Source organism: Hirundo rustica, chromosome 16 (assembly GCF_015227805.2).
Source record: "Hirundo rustica isolate bHirRus1 chromosome 16, bHirRus1.pri.v3, whole genome shotgun sequence".
NCBI lineage: Eukaryota > Metazoa > Chordata > Aves > Passeriformes > Hirundinidae > Hirundo > Hirundo rustica.
Window position 1 is genome coordinate 2,245,898 of NC_053465.1, and position 15,457 is coordinate 2,261,354.

The 15,457-nt window shown below is 48.8% G+C and overlaps 1 protein-coding gene across 1 annotated transcript; it reads right to left on the reverse strand.

Moving 5' to 3' along the window:
• Positions 1-1,645: 1,645 nt before the first annotated feature.
• CBLN4 (cerebellin 4 precursor) lies at positions 1,646-8,150 on the reverse strand. Its single transcript, XM_040080049.1, has 3 exons — positions 7,824-8,150; positions 6,381-6,497; positions 1,646-4,006 (listed from the first exon to the last, which is right to left on the reverse strand). Exons 1-3 carry the CDS (start codon positions 8,088-8,090, stop codon positions 3,809-3,811), a joined length of 582 nt encoding a protein of 193 aa, XP_039935983.1. The 5' UTR covers positions 8,091-8,150; the 3' UTR covers positions 1,646-3,808.
• Positions 8,151-15,457: the final 7,307 nt, after the last annotated feature.

The window sequence follows — 15,457 nt, forward strand, 5'->3', positions numbered from 1 at the left end:
CATTCGTCTTTCTAGGAATGGGATTTAGATATAAAATGGAAGGAGGAAACACAGCAGAATTCCATTTCCTCCAGAAGCGTCCCTTGCATTTAAACACGGTCCTGTCTCAGATAAAGGAACGATCCAGCCAACTGAACAGGAGCAGGGCTGGAGGTGTTGGCACCTGGGAATCGCTTCCCAAACCCTGTCCCCGTTTTCTCAGCACGCTGCAACACTTGCTCAGGCACAAAAAGGCCAAAGTGATTGAATTGAACCTCACAAAATGTTCAGGCACCGCTAGAAAATGATGTGACATAAACCACACATAAAGCCATTTTTAAAAAAAGGGAATATGTTTTCCTTCGCTGTGTTTCAAAGTTGGCTTTTCCTTTTTGTGTAGAGACAAAAGAGCTTGTGAAAATTTCAAAGCTCCCTCGGTGCCTTTTCAAAAACCGCTTTTGCCACCGAGTCCTTTTGAGCAGGATTTTTTGGGGCTCTGCGGTTTTTTGGCTTGTGCAGCCCAGGTTCTGCAGAGCGCAGAGGATTCAGCAGCCAGAGCAGATTTCCACACTGGATGAAGAGAGGAGAGCCGGGAGAGCTGGCTCCATCAACAGCATCTACATCACTGGGGAGTGAAAGAAAGGAAAATGGAGAGGGGTTTCCCTCTTCGTTTCACAAAGAAAAAATATGGATAAAGTATGCATAAACCAGATAAAATAACAATCCTGATCTCGTTCACAAAGAAATCACTGATAATAAAATAAATCTGTTATTTTCAGAAAGCAGCTTCCTTCTTTTGTCCTTACCGCTTGTGGCTAAAAAGTTTTCTGGCACAATCAGCCTCTGTGAGGTGCAAAGTTCCCTGCAAAGTGAGCGAAGGGTGTGGGCGCAGATCCTCCCACTGTGCTGGGATTCTGCCCTCCCCAAAACCCCTGGCTCTGCTGAACTGCAGAGGATCAGAAAGTCGCCTCCCACCTTTGCAGTGCAGCTCAAAGCAGGGTGTAAGTTCTTTGAAAACAACCAAACCTCTCATCTCTAATACCCTTTAAAAAGTGAGGTGTCTCCTGAGCTGTTGCCTCTCAACGGGAAAACGCTGTGGCGGGACATGGGAAGGCAGAAGGAATTTTTATTTTATTTATTTAGAATTTTATTTTCCACCCTGGCTCATCCTCTCTCCTCTGGGAGCGGCTCCTGCTGGCACAGCTGAGGTGGGACAGCACAATAAAAATGAGGGCAAGATCTGGTAGCTCCAGCTGTGTGCAAACCCCACAGTTTGTTCTTATTTAAACATTTAAATGTGACCTGGCTGTCCCCAGAAGCCACCTCTGGGTGCTCAGCCCTGTGTGGTGACAGAAACTCCACTCAAACCTTTCCTTTAACCAGCAGAATTAATTGGTAATTCTGTTTTTAGAAGCTTTTCCATCGAAACGTATCCCTTCACTGAATAACCTGCCAGCCTCTCCAGCTCAAGTTTAAATAAGAATTAAGGACTCTGAAGAAATCAGAAATGTTTTGCTGAGGGGCAGTCAAAGCAATATTGAGACAGCTCAGGATTATTGCTGGGTGCTAAAGCAAATACAGATCAAAAGTTCACGAATTAAAGGAGCTGGATACATTTGATCATTCAGAAATTATACTGACACCTTTAATGCCATATTTCTTCTGTCTCAGTAGCAACATTTCTTTTACATTACAGATATATCCATGGGCAAGGGGAGATGGCAGATTTTACCCATTTCATACAAAACACCAACGCTCCCGTCTGAAATAAACTCTTAGGACAATTCTTTATAACATCATGCAAACTATGATCTGCAGTTCCAGGCAGTGCAGATATACACACATTTATATACACACATTTTGGGGGTACAGCAGTTACACATTTTCATTGGGCATCGTAACTCTTCGGGATTTCTCAGCGATGTGAATCATTCACCTTCCTGCCAGGTCCTTCCACTTCTTCCCCAGCTGCAGTGGTCAGGACAGGAACAAAACTGAGTAAAAAAAAATCACCTCCTCTCCGACTTCCAGGAGTGCAAAATACCCACCAATCCTCCTGGAAGAGCCCAAAAAATCCTGGGTGTGGTGGGTGAGGAAAAGTCAGGAATTTGGGCACAAAGCTGCGCCACCTGTTCCCTGATATTTTTAGGAGGAGCACCAACCAGGCATGAATCAGATTTCCAGCCTGTGAAATATCAACAGGACACACTGCACTTGGCCAGCAAGGGAAGGAATTGGAAACAGATCCCAAAAGCAGCAAATCCCAGCCCAAACTGGCTTTTGGGGAAGCTCCCAGGTTGCTGCGGGTGCTTCCACCCACAGACATTTTCAAGTAGACGGAGATTTTTAATTTAGAGCCACATCCTTCAGGGTATGCAAGGCACAAAGATCCATCAATTCAGCGTATTTGGGGCATGAGGAATGGAGGTTTCGTCAGCAGCTCATGTGAAAATCATTTTATTGAATGTTCAACCTGATGGCACTGGATGCTGATGGCAGAACCTAAAGCAGAGGTTTCAACCAAAATCCTTTGGAACCAATGTGATTCTTAACACCAACTTCAGTGAGGCCAGGATTTCTGCCTAAATGTTACTTTTAAATAAAATGCATAGGTTGTTTCTAGATCACTCTGATCTCCTCCAGACTAACTCATGGCAGTTTTTCTGCCTCCCAGGATATTTTCTGGGAGTCCCAAAAAGTCTCCCATTTTGCATATAATAATTATATCAAATAAAAAAAATAGCATGGAGGGACTCCCAAAATCCAAAGCAGCTAACGTATGTTAATCTTTATTACGGAACAATGAGATGATAAATAAGTTTATGAATTCACATGACCTGCACAAAAAGCTGGGAAGCTTCTGTACCGAGTTAGGTACCGGTTATTTGGGTTTCATATTTGTGAAACAAACGATCTGAAACTTTGTACACCTGTGGAGTTAAGGCAAAACCAGATAAGACCTTTAACACAACAGAAGGGTTGGAAAATACACAGAAATACAAACAAGGAGGATCTCATCTCCAGCCGACAAAGAGGAAGGAATCCCTCCGGAGCTGAACAAAGCAGTAATTGTCAATCAAGTTAATTAAAATTGAAGAACGATTGTGAGGTGTCCCGCAGGGCAAAGCAAAGTTATGAATGACCGCCTTTAACCCTGAATGGATAAAATCTGCTTCCCCTTTTAGGAACCAGCGCGTGGCAAAGAGGAACCCCTTCCACATCCAACCAGAACACATCCATGGCCCCTCACACTGACGGAGGCTGGACCCGGTTGTGACTGAGCTTAAATATTTGGGCGAACCATCCAACACACAACACGCAGAGGAGGACTGAAGCCAGCCACTTAGCAATGAGAATTACCTCTCTAAGACAATGGAACAGATCGTGGCAGTGCAGGCCCAGGACAGACACATGACCAATATACCAACGCACAGCTCTTTGGCAGCAACACAGAAACTCTTGCTTGAAGTCTGAACTCAAACTCTTCCTACATGAAAGACTCGGTGCCAGTCTTTTCACAGTTAAAGAAAATCCACTTCTTCCGCGAATCCGGTGAGTCCGGGGAATGAAATTGGGATAAATCTTGCAGGCGGCTTCAGGCCGTAACCTTAAGCACTGATATTTATTGTCTGCTTTAGTTTCAGTCCAAAGATATCGTATTCGAGCACACAGAACTCGGTGGAACTTCTGAGTAGTTCAGATGGGGCCAAAATCCACGGAGGGAATCCAAAAAGCCACCTGTGAGGAAGCAGTAAAGAGCCACCACTCCCTTGAGCACAAAGCGATCTTGGTGTGACAGGGGCGAGGGCGAGCCCAGGGAAGATCGACTTTACAGGGGGAAGACCAGGAAGCCAGAGAACGTCGAGTACTGCCATCCACCCACCAGATTTCCCTTCTCCAGCTTCAGGTAAACCTTGTCCTCCTTGTCCAGGTACAACAGGACCCCGTTGGTGGCGGCTTCGCGGGTGACGTCCTTGTCCCCAGCGAAAGCGGAGATCACTGGCTTCCCGTTCAGCATCAAATTCACCTGCAAGAGAGCCCCTGAGAAGCTCTAATTAACGGCAAAACATCGAGAGCTACCCCTGAACATCAGCCACAGCGCAAGGGCCCGATCCTCAGTGCTTTTGGGGCTGTTTTAAGCTAATAATGACGTTTATTTGGCACGTGGATGATCCTGAGCTGGACCTGCAGCTGAGTGAGGCATCACCTCAGTTGGTAGCGCTTTGCTTATCTCAAGGGTTATTTAGTCACACAGGAAAAAAAATATATATATATTTTCAAGGAATTTGGGCACCCAGAGATGTTACAGGAGGTGCCAGAAGCACCACAGCAGGCTGGGAGCTTACACTTCACTGGGAGAAAAACGTGTGCCCCTCTCAATAGTGATGGCAGCCCAGTTCTGAAGTTTAGAGCAGATTTTTAGCTTTATGAATGGACTCTGTCTTTGCTGTAAAACACTTCTGCAAGCCAGCACAGCCTCTGCTCTGAAAGCAGCATCCCTAAATGAAGATGGGTAGGGTTGGGGGAATGGGCAGATCCAGGCATTTTCCATTTCCCCCGTGGCGAGCTCCCAGCTTTGCTGTTTCTCCTTTCCAAGCAGCTCTAATGCCGCCACAGGGGGTGAATTATGGGATGCTTTACCCACATCCTTGCCTGTGTCCCCATTAATTTCAGTGGGAGCCACCACAGAATAAATCCGTGCTCAGCAGAAGTCAGGGCTGCAGAGGCTGGCTTTTATTTGGGATTCACCTGTCTGGGAAATCCACTTAATCAGCTGTCTCCAGGGAACGCAATTGCAGTTTAATGATATTTAATGGCTCTAACAGATGTTGTGGGGGCAGAGGAACATCACTCGTGTGGGAATTCTGCAGGTGATTTAGTGGGGCTGAGACTCAAACCAGTCTGATCCACTGCAAAGGTTTCTGCTTCTCCTCCCCATTTACCTCGCAGGAAAAGGGCATCAAGGCTTTCCTCACTGCTTGGCTCGGGTTTCTCACACTTTCTGTTCCATCAGGTTCCCCTGGAATCATCTGACAGGGATTTAATCCCAGCTGGGATGATCCCACACTGACCCTTCCAAAACAGAGCCAAGCAAACCCATCCATCACTTCAGAATCTCTCACCCGTGGAAGGTTTCAGGCCATGCCACGGGTTGGAACATTCCCTGCCTAACTCCCAGGTCTGAGCTCCTGGTTTGTGAAATGTCGGAGCTGGGCTTCCAGAACCCGAGGCTTGGCATCTTTCTTTGGGCATTTTAAATCCACTGAAGTGGCTGACATACAGTTGTTCAACCTTCAGAGAGTGAAAAGAACCCTTTTTGAGTGCATTAAACAGGTTGGAAGCTCATTATGGAGATTTTCATGAGGTCAGTGTTTCATTTAAGGCTTTGCCATTGACCTGATTGGAATTTCCACCGTAAACTGAAGGGGGATTTCACCAGAGGTGGGAGCGTGGCTCTCCCCAGCTCTCTGCCATCTCCACTTTTCCCAGGAGCTCCACCAGCAACCCAGAGCAGCCTCAGAGAAATGCCTGATCCCTCCTCCTGCAGAAATCCACCTCAGCTCAGCCTGGCAGGTGAAAAACCACACCCAGGAGCAGGGGAGAGCAGGGAAAAGCCTCAGAAACTCCCGAGGGTGGAAACAGAGGTTCCTCCAGCTCTGGAAAGCCAGGAGGTGCCACAGCAGCTGCGTGACCTGGCAGGGAGATGAAGGAATTACACCAAGGGATTTGCTGTTGGCTCAGCAAGGGGATGTTCAGGAATTTAAAGGCTTTTTTTTTCCCCCCTCTTGTATTTAATTAAGCAGCTCTGTTGTAATTAAGCTACAGCAGGAAGTGCATAATTGCCCATTTTCTCTAATATATCGCACACCTCTTATACATTATATGGTGAAAAAAGAAGTTTAAATTGCTGTAAATGTTCCCTAGAAGACATTGCTGTAGTAATGTAACCAACTTGGTGTTCAGCACACTGAGGGCATAACCAGGCACCTGGCACCACATGCCAGGGCACAAATTGTCCCAAAAATACTCAAACCTGGCACCCAGAACTCCTGTGCTCCACACAGGGAGTTTAACCTGCGGCAAAACACAACTCTTCAATGGCGTTTAAGTGAAATCCAGAGCTTTCTTTTACTCTTGGGTCGTTCATTCTGCTGAATGCTCTGTGTCACCCCAGATATTCACGGCATGGAGGTGAAGCTGTGGGGATTTATCTGAGGTGAGGATCCTGCCTCAGTAATTTGAAATTAATGGACTCTACTGCTAGGAAGTCAACAGCACAGGTTGCTGTAAATGAAGTTGTTTTTCCTTAAAATCATATCAAGTGCTCCCGTGCTCAGCCAGTATTCTATCCTAAATGAACAATTTAAAGAAAGGTTTTATAATGGCTCTCATCAACATACCTGGATTGTTTGGCTCTGGTAGACTTTAATTACGTGAAAATTGAAACTGTAAATTCCTTTCCGTGGTGCTACAAAGACAGACTCCAACGTGAAAAAATTGCCCACATTTACAAGGATCTGCAGACAGAAAAGTACGGCACAGGGATTAGTACAGGTGGTGAGTGCTAAAGAGAAATCCAGATCATCAACTTTAGAAACCTGTGGAACAAATTTTAATCCACATCTAAGCTGGTTTATTAATTTTCTCTCAATTACTTTGGAATAACTCATAAAATGGATATTTAATTGTATTTATAGGACAGCTTTACCACAAATAAACTAAGGTGGGAATTATTTCTCACTTTGCTACTGAACCATACCCTCGAGTCCTTTCTTCCATGCATGTTTTTCAAGAGGCGTTTTTGTTCATCATTCCCCCAGAATGACAAGAGAACAGCAATTCTGGGAGTGGCTTTTGGCTGGGAAGCGATGAGATGAGAACTCCAATTCTGGATGAAAAGTGCTTTTGGCTGGGAAGCGATGGCCCAGCCACCAGTGCCTTCCCAAGGGAGCAGGGGTGAGCAAGGGCTGCAGGAACAACACGAGCGTCCCCAGGTCACAGCAGGCTGAGTTACTGGAGTACCTTTCAGCTGTTTTTACGAGCACTGATAATAATTTGGGTTTAATTAAGCAGAGAGAAGTGACAGAGGGGAACATAGGAGATGAGTGCATCGCCCGTGTGCTGTACACCCGCTGTAATGACTTCATTTCCCTTTTTTTCTACCTGATTATGCATTATTTCTAACTGATATTTCCGGGCTCCCCTGTGCCAGGCGCAGCCCTCGGGAGCCTCTGGGACTGCCCGCGGGGTTTTAGGGTCGTTTGCAGCGCCAGCGCTGAGCTGTGTGGCACATCTGGCCACAGCTGTCACCACAGGTGGCTGCTGGCCTCAGCAGGGTGGAGGAACACGAAGAACCATCGGTCTCACGGACTTTGGGCTCGCCCCAGGACGGGAGCTGGGATTAGAAGGTGAGCTGGTGTCTGCAGGGCAATATTGGAGCTGAGCAGAGCCGGACGGGACCCTGAATGAAAGTTAAAGGCTTTTCCCTCAGGATTCTCGTTTCTTCCCCTCCCAAAAGCTGCACAAACCGTCTGAACCTTCACAGGCTGCACCTGAGATCCGCCTGTCCCCCTCGGGGCGATGTCACCCCACGGGTGCCACCGAGCGCTGCTGCCCCGGCACCTCCCGGGCTCGGTCCCGCTTCTCCCGGGGCCGCAGGTGCGGAGGGGCCGGTGCGGCACCCGGGGGGACAAACGGGGAACCTCAGCATGCCCCAGCCCCAGCCGGCCCTGCCCTGCCCTCCCTGCCCCTCCGCCTCGGATTCCCAACCTTCCTCCGGGATGCAGGGAAGGAGCCAAGCGGCACCTGTTGGTGCGCGGGGGATGCGCGGGGGATGCGCTCACCTGGTCGAAGTAGATGATGCGCGTCTTGTTGCTCATCTCGGAGGGCTCGTGGTTGGTGCTCCGCACGGCCGAGAAGGCCACCTTGGAGTTGGCCGCCCGCACGGAGATGCCCAGCGGCGAGGAGGACGAGCCCTTGGCGTCGGGGGCCGGGTTGGAGTCGCAGACCACCAGGCACTTGCCCTCCAGCACGATGGGCTCCGTGTCGTTCTGCGCCGCCACGACGCGGCCGCCCAGCGCCAGGGCCAGCAGCAGCAGCCGCCAGCCCATGGTCCGCACCCGCGGCCGCTCCGCGCCCCGCTCCGGCCACCGCGGGAGCTCCGCGCACCCTGCGCCTCCTCCGGCCGCGCTCTCCGCTCTGCTCGCCTCCTCCTCCCACCGCCACCACTCTGTGCCGCCTTCTTCTTCTTCTTCCTCTTCTTCTTCTTCTTCTTCTTCTTCTTCTTCTTCTCCTTCTCCTTCTCCTTCTCCTTCTCCTTCTCCTTCTCCTTCTCCTTCTCCTTCTTCTTCTCTTTCTCTTTCTCCTTCTCCTTCCTCCTCTTCTTCTTCTCCTTCCTCCTCTTCTTCTTCTCCTTCCTCCTCTTCTTCTCTTTCTCTTTTCTTTCTTGCTTTCTTTCTCTCCGTCCCCGGCTCCTCCCTTAAATCACGCCGCAAAAGCTGCCCGGCGAAACAGGCGCTGTCCAGAACGCCCTTTCCTCCCCTCTCTCCGCATCAAAAAAGAGCCTGAGAAAGGGAGGTGAGGGGGGAAAAAAAACCCTCGGGCGAATTACTGCTGAGAGAGAGAAGCGAGAAGTGGCGGAGAAATAAACCCATTCGGCGGTGCCGCGACTGCCGGCAGTTCCAGCTGGAGCTCCGAGATGCTCGGAGCGGAGAGCTCGGAGCGGAGAGCTGGGAGCGGAGAGCTGGGAGCGGAGAGCTGGGAGCTTCCCGGGAGCTGCCAGGCGCTGCCTCTGGCAGCAGCGGCGGGAGCTGCACACTCCTCCTCTCTCTCTCTGTGTTTCTCTGTCTCTCCCTCCCCTCCCCTCGGCAGCACTTATGTCACAGCGAACCTGCCCAGCTCTCACCCAGCGCGGTCTGCTCCAGGTTCCATCCCCCGAATCCCTCCCCTGGGCACGGCCCCCTGCTCACACACACTGCCGTCCTCCCTGGCAGCTCCTGGAGAGGCTGCAAAGCCCGGGGGGAAGCGCCAGAGCATCGCAGCATCCCCGAATTCGGGAGGAGGAGGATGGGAAAGGGCTGCAGCCCCCCTGGAAGGCAGCACCAGAAGCTGCCGGAGTGTCCCAGGCATGGAGCTCCTGGGCAGGACACCCCGAGCCCTGCAGGGGAAGAGCTTCCCTCAAATCCCGCCCCGAGACCCCCGGCAGGGCTGTCCTGCCGGCTCTTGGGGGATGGACCCACCCTCACGGTGTGATTTAACCCCTCTGCCCGTGATTAATCCGTTTTCATGGTGCACGGTGCAAGGCTGAGCGGGTAACTCAGCTGGGTTCTCCCACGAGTTTCGAGATTGTTGAAAACATGAGAGGCTTGGTGCTGGTGGTGCCTTCCAGACAAGACCTTTCCTGCGTCACCTGGTTTGGAATAACCTCGTGGCGAGTAACTCGCTTCAGGGACTGGCAGAGATGGCACTGTGCTCCCAGAAGCAGAATTGGCTGCACTGATTTCCATCCAAACCGAAAAAGCGCCAGTGGTTCGTAAGATATCGAGCAGGTGGTTTTTAGATTGATGCCTTTCAGCAAATTTTTTGTGCCTGTGAGAGCACAAATGTGTCCTGTGTCAAGCACAACGAGAGCAGCCTCCATTCCCTGCTTGGCCAAGGCATCTCTGGGTTCAGGCAGAAGAAATTAAGGAAGCAGCAGGAAACTAAGAGGAGGAATAAAAAGCACCAAAATCCACAATTCCTGTTATTCCTGTTAAAAATGTGCACACAAATTTCAATTGGAACTTGAAACTGCTGATGGTTTTGAGAGATCAGTCATTTGTCGGAGATTAAAGACTTGACAATCATTTTAGAAACTCGGCTTTGATTTTGTTTTGTTGTGGACAATGGCATCGACTGTCCCTGTGGATATTATTCCCAGTATCCCATCCAGCCCTGCCCTCTGGCAGTTTGAAGCCATTCCCTGTGTGCTGTCCCTCCGTTCCTTATCCAGAATCTCTCCATCTTTCTTGCAGCTCCTTCAGGCCCTGTGAGGCCATGCTGAGCTCACCCCAAATCTTCTCTCCAGGTGAACATTCCCAGCCTTTCCTCCCAGCAGAGCTGCTCCATCCCTGGGATCACCCTGGAGCCTCCTCTGGGCTCTCTGTGGCAGCTCCAGGTCGTGCCCGTGCTGGGATGATTTCCACTGGAGCAAATGGGCTGGAATTTGGCCAGGGCACCCCACACCTGGACCAGTGCAGAGCTGGGGCGTGGCCACCAACTTCCTCCACTTGCTGCTCCAAGAGACATCGGGGCTACAAATAACATCGATAATCCCCAAATCCACACCTCAGGGAGCAGCCTGGAGAGTCCCTATCACCAAAATACCTGATCCACATCAGGAAACACCTCCTCCTTTTTTCCCCTACCCAAACAGAAGGAAGAGAGCTCCGAGGTTATATGTGATAATCCTCGTTTGGGTGGCTGAGCTGGGCTTTAATTGCTGAGCAAAAGGAGGGAGGTTTGCAGGGGATGCTGTGGGAGAGGTGAATTGGAAAGTGGAGTTTGCATTTAATTCGTGAGCAACAAGGTTAATGATTGTTCTTACTTTATCTGACAAAGAATTTCTCAGTATCGATCCAGCTCCCTCTAACAGGGATTTTGTGTTTCTTCCTTTGAAGTAAAAATGAGCAAAATAAACAGCAACAGCACACAACAATGGAAATTCAGTTAGATTAAGCTCACAGCTTCTTTCCTTTTCTGGACAGACACCGTGGAAGCCTAAAACTGCCTCCAGCTGGAAGAATTTTGTGTTTCACAGGAGACTTCCAGCACTGAGGCAGCTTTCTGTCAGAGGGAAGAGCCACAGGGAGAATCAGGATAAAACCATGTCTGCATTTACATTTCCTGTTACCACTCGCCTTCTAAACCTGCATTAAACACAACTTCTGTATCAATATTGCATGACACCTCCCAAATCTCTTCGGAAGCAGAACATCTTGCTTTGTATAATTAGTCTTTTGCCTCACAAAAGGGAGGAATAATCTGCCTCAGACTTCCTCTCACGCTTTTTAAGCTTCGTGCTCGGAGGCCTTTGGAATTTTTCTAACCCCTCGGTGCTGGAGCCCTCCTTCCTCTCCTCACCTTTCTTCTCCAGACTAATTATGTTTTCCCTTCTGTCGGGCTGAGCTTTGTGTTTGCTGAGTGTGGAGATGTTTTTGCAGGGAGCTGAGCACCCCCAGCCCCTCCAGGATCTCCCACCCGGAGCAGGAGCTGTGGGGAGAGGGGGACCAGGGGGCTTCCATCCCAGAACACTGCTGGCAATCCCTGTTGGATTATCCCTTTCCTGACCCAGAGATGGGGCTCCTGAGAAGTGTCTTAAAGATTTTTATTCTATTTTCAGTCTCATGTGAAGGGTGAGACAACACAGATGTTACAATTCACACCATCACAATCAGAAGCCAAACTATTTCCTAACTCCAATCCATTATAAGCGTTTTTTGGCCCATCAGCTTTTGCCACACAATGCTGTGAATGTTTCTAAGCCAATCGCCTAAAAATCCCCCTCGTGGGTCCCAATACACCTTTCACAGTTCTATTTTCATATTTACACGTTCCATATATTCACCTTCCATGGCTCTGTTTCTCCAAAGTATCCAGTCCATTCCCAGGGCCATCATTTCAAGCTTGTTCCCAGTTCCATTTCTCTCCCAGCGATGTCTGTCCTGTGCCCTGGCCGTTCTCAGCCCGCACACTTTATCTCAGAGTCTGCACACGGGTGCCCAGGGCTGTGGGAATGCACAGTCCCACACCTGAGCAGGTGTTTCCATGTAGGGGAAGGTTTCAGGCTCACCCCGTGCTGTTCTTACAAGGTAAAGGACACAGAAACCTGGTTGCTCTTTTCCCAGTGATTGGCGAGGTACCTGCACCTCAAAACCTGTTCCCAATTTCGTCAGGCAAGTGCCAAAAAACCCCACCTGGAGCATTCAGTACTTTAAACCCTGCACAGAACTGCGCAATTGCTTTTTTTTTTTTTTGGACTGCCTTAGCAGTGCGAGAGATTTCTCTGCATCGCGTTCAACTTCTATTTCTTTTGTTTGATATGGTTTGCATTTTTGGCATTATTAAACCCCTTTCTTTTACAAAGCACATCCAGAGAAGTTGTCTGAGAAGCTGCAGGTCAACCCTCGGACTCGATCCACCTTCACGGGGCTGATTTCGGGCTGGCCACGTGTGAGACCGTGTAAGACAGGACTGTGTGAGCCTTCTGTCAGGCCTGGAGAATTCTCCACGGATCCTTTTCCCACCCTTCCCCACCTGTGCTGGTGGCCAGGCTTTTCCCTGGGTTCTGGCATCCCTTCAGGCTGGGATTGCAATTCCTGAGCTGCCCGCAGCCTCCATCTGGCTGCTGGCTCCTGGACAGCTCCGAGAGTTTGTTGGCCAAGGCCGAGACAAATTCTGCCTAATGAGCCTTAAAAACAGCCTGTGAGTGGTTCTTAAAAGCAGCCCGTAAATGTTTTATAAAGTAAATTTCACTTCATTTGCGTGAGCGTAAAATGGAAACGGATCCTGTAGGGACAGAATAAAACCTTCAGCTGTACACGTGACTACAATGAATAGAAGGTTTTGGGCTTTAGTTCACCCTGATGCAGACTGAAGCCAAGATTTTCATTGCTTTGTTTTAATCTAAAATCCAGTTTTCCTTGGGTTTTTTTTAAGCGAGCTTTTCCTGTAGTCTGCCTGTTTTAATGCACCTCTCCTCAGCCCAGCCCATCTTCAAGAATTTTTTTTAAACTTTCTGCAGCAGCAGAACAGAGAGAACAATGAAAAACAATTTCCTGCCTATATTTGTTGGGCTGCTTTAGTTTCCCTGGCACTCTGCTGTGATAAATCTGTGTTTTGATGGCCTCCTCAGGTAAAGAGAATCTTCAAACTCCCCGTGAATTTTCGAGGTGATTAAGAAAATGAGTCAGCAGGATGCCTGCATGCGCGGAGGTAAAACTGCTCAGATCTGCTGACGGCTCTGGCACTTGAGGTCTTTATTCAGCACTTCTTGAGCAGCCAGACCTTCTCCTTGAGCAGAGCTCCAGCCCCCGGCACCGGCTGAAAATCGGGGTTTGAAGTTCTCCCAGGCAGATGCTGCCTGTCCTTTCCAGCAGCACTCACTCCTTGATGGATGCCTGGGAATATTCCAGGTTTTTCCGCTGCTCTGAGGCTGTCTGAGGCTTAGTCTGGGTTTACATCAGTGTGAAAATGAAAGTGAGCACAAAATGTGACCCTGGGATTCTTCTTGCTCCTTCCGAGATCCCCAGGTGGGAGCCAGCTGTTTGCAACAGCAAATGTCACCATTAATCTTCACTAAACCACCCAAAAATAGCTTGATGTTTCTTCCATTTATGTTTATTCAAGATATTTCCAGGAAATATCTACGTGTTTAACCCTCCTGTGAAAGCAGAGGTTAGGTGGATTAAGGCCATAAAACCAAGTGCCCACATTAACTGCTTTTAAAGCAGGTATTTGCATTTAAAACCTGCCATAAAGCAAAATTTAATTCTTGGGTTCCTGTTGTATTTCAGTCGTCTTTTTTTGGCACGAATTCCAGCCCTTTGGAGAGGGCGTCAGCACAGCTTTCCTGCCTGAAGAAAGGGAGAGACAAACGCAGGGAAAAGGATTTACACACCTAAAGCACAAAGTTTTGTGCGTTTCGGGCCGAGGAACTGGAGAACTTCGTCCACTGCAGCTTGGAGAGCAGAGTCACCACAGCAGGGCTGTCCTTCCACAGGGCAGCTGCAGCAATCCCATCATCTGCAGGGCTTGGATGGGGTCTGATTTTCCTAATCAGCTTAATTCCTGACAGCAGAGGGAGAGATCAGATTGTTTGGAAGGGCAGGAATCCGAGGGGCAAGCTCCAATGTCAGCATTAATGACAGCAGCTCGGGATATTGTCTGAGAGTTATTTACTGGCTGAGAAAAGTTCCTGGACGGGGAGGGAGCTGAGCAAATTTCTATTTATACTTGCATCATTTCGGGCCGAGTCCTACCGAGCTTGTTCAGGAAAATTTCTAGGAGCTGCAAGAAGAATTTTGGTATAAATCTGCTTATCAATGCTGGATCTTTATGGACAATAATCTTTTGGGGGTTTTTTAGGTCGTTGCTTATGGGCAGATGACATCACCGTGGCAGAGATCATCAGTTATTTACCCTTATGCAGAAGTGTCAGCGATTTATGTTTCTAAACACGCTGCAGCTCTTCTAAATTGCATCCAGGGACTTCAAATCTGCATTTGAAAGCTTTTGTTTCAAACGTCTCACTTGCCAAATGAGCTTAAAGCAATATTTAGCTACTTTGTGGCTTTCTCCTGTTTAATTACTGCTGACTGCCGTTGTATAAAAAGTCCCCCGTGGGCAGGATTCATCCCCGGGTAAATAGGCAGGGATGTGTGTTAGAGCTCATTTGGCAACGCCCGCAGTCATCTCAGACACATCACACCGTGCTGCGAGGGGAAGGACTGGAGTCAGGGCTAAAGGAAATCTTATTTTCACCAAGTGTTCATACCTGAATTAGCTGGAGTTTTCAAAGGCTCTCCTGTTCTTTGTTACTCGGGGAGTAAAGCAGCTGCTTCAGCTTTCAGAACATTTAAACGGTGAAAAAATGAATATTTACATTGAATTTGGGGGCAAAACTGAGCAGTTTGGCAGCCTGATCGAGCCGTTCATGCAGGGACCGGGATTTGTACCTGTGGATATCTGCATCCCAGATTCTGGGAGTGAGGCAGGAGCTCTTGGAGTCACCTCAGCTCCTCATCAGAGCAGCCCCCGGCTCTGGAGTTTTCCACGTGCTCTTCTTTAAGACGAGCAGTTTAAAAGATTTTTGTGCTTTTTTCTGAGCCATCAACAGCAGCCGCTCCTTGAGCACAGGGGGATTTTCTAAAACTCTTTCAGGCTTTGGTTGTTGTGCAGTGAGCGCCCACAGGAGCCCAAAGAAACCCCACTTTTATTCCCTTTATCTGACCGCATTTTCCCCTTCTCCTAAAGCTGGGTTGGATTTGAAAGGCGTTAATTCAAACCAGAAACCAGCGCTCGTAAGTGACATCAAAGCTCTTCTGCACAGAGCACCTTCCAAGTGACCACAATTCTAATTTTACTGCTCATTTACACAAGTTAACAGGAGAATTCTGCCCGGTGCCTGAAGCTCAAGTAGGAAAGGAGGAAAAAAAAAAGAGGAAAACTGGGAAACAAAGTTCAGCCACTGCCCTGGGATACAATTGTCCAGTTATGGAAGTTAATTTTTTTCCACTGACTCTTGTGCTGTGTTGTCTCTGCTCTTCAAATTATTGGTTTGAAGAAACCCTGGGAGAATTCTGCCCCCCTGGGGAAAGATATTTGTATTTCCACCTGGGAATTCTTGGAAACCCCTTGTGAGTGGTTTTCAAATCCCTTCAGTGACCTGTTCCTGAAGGAGCTCAGCATTTCCTGGGGCAGATTCAAATGCTCCACAAAT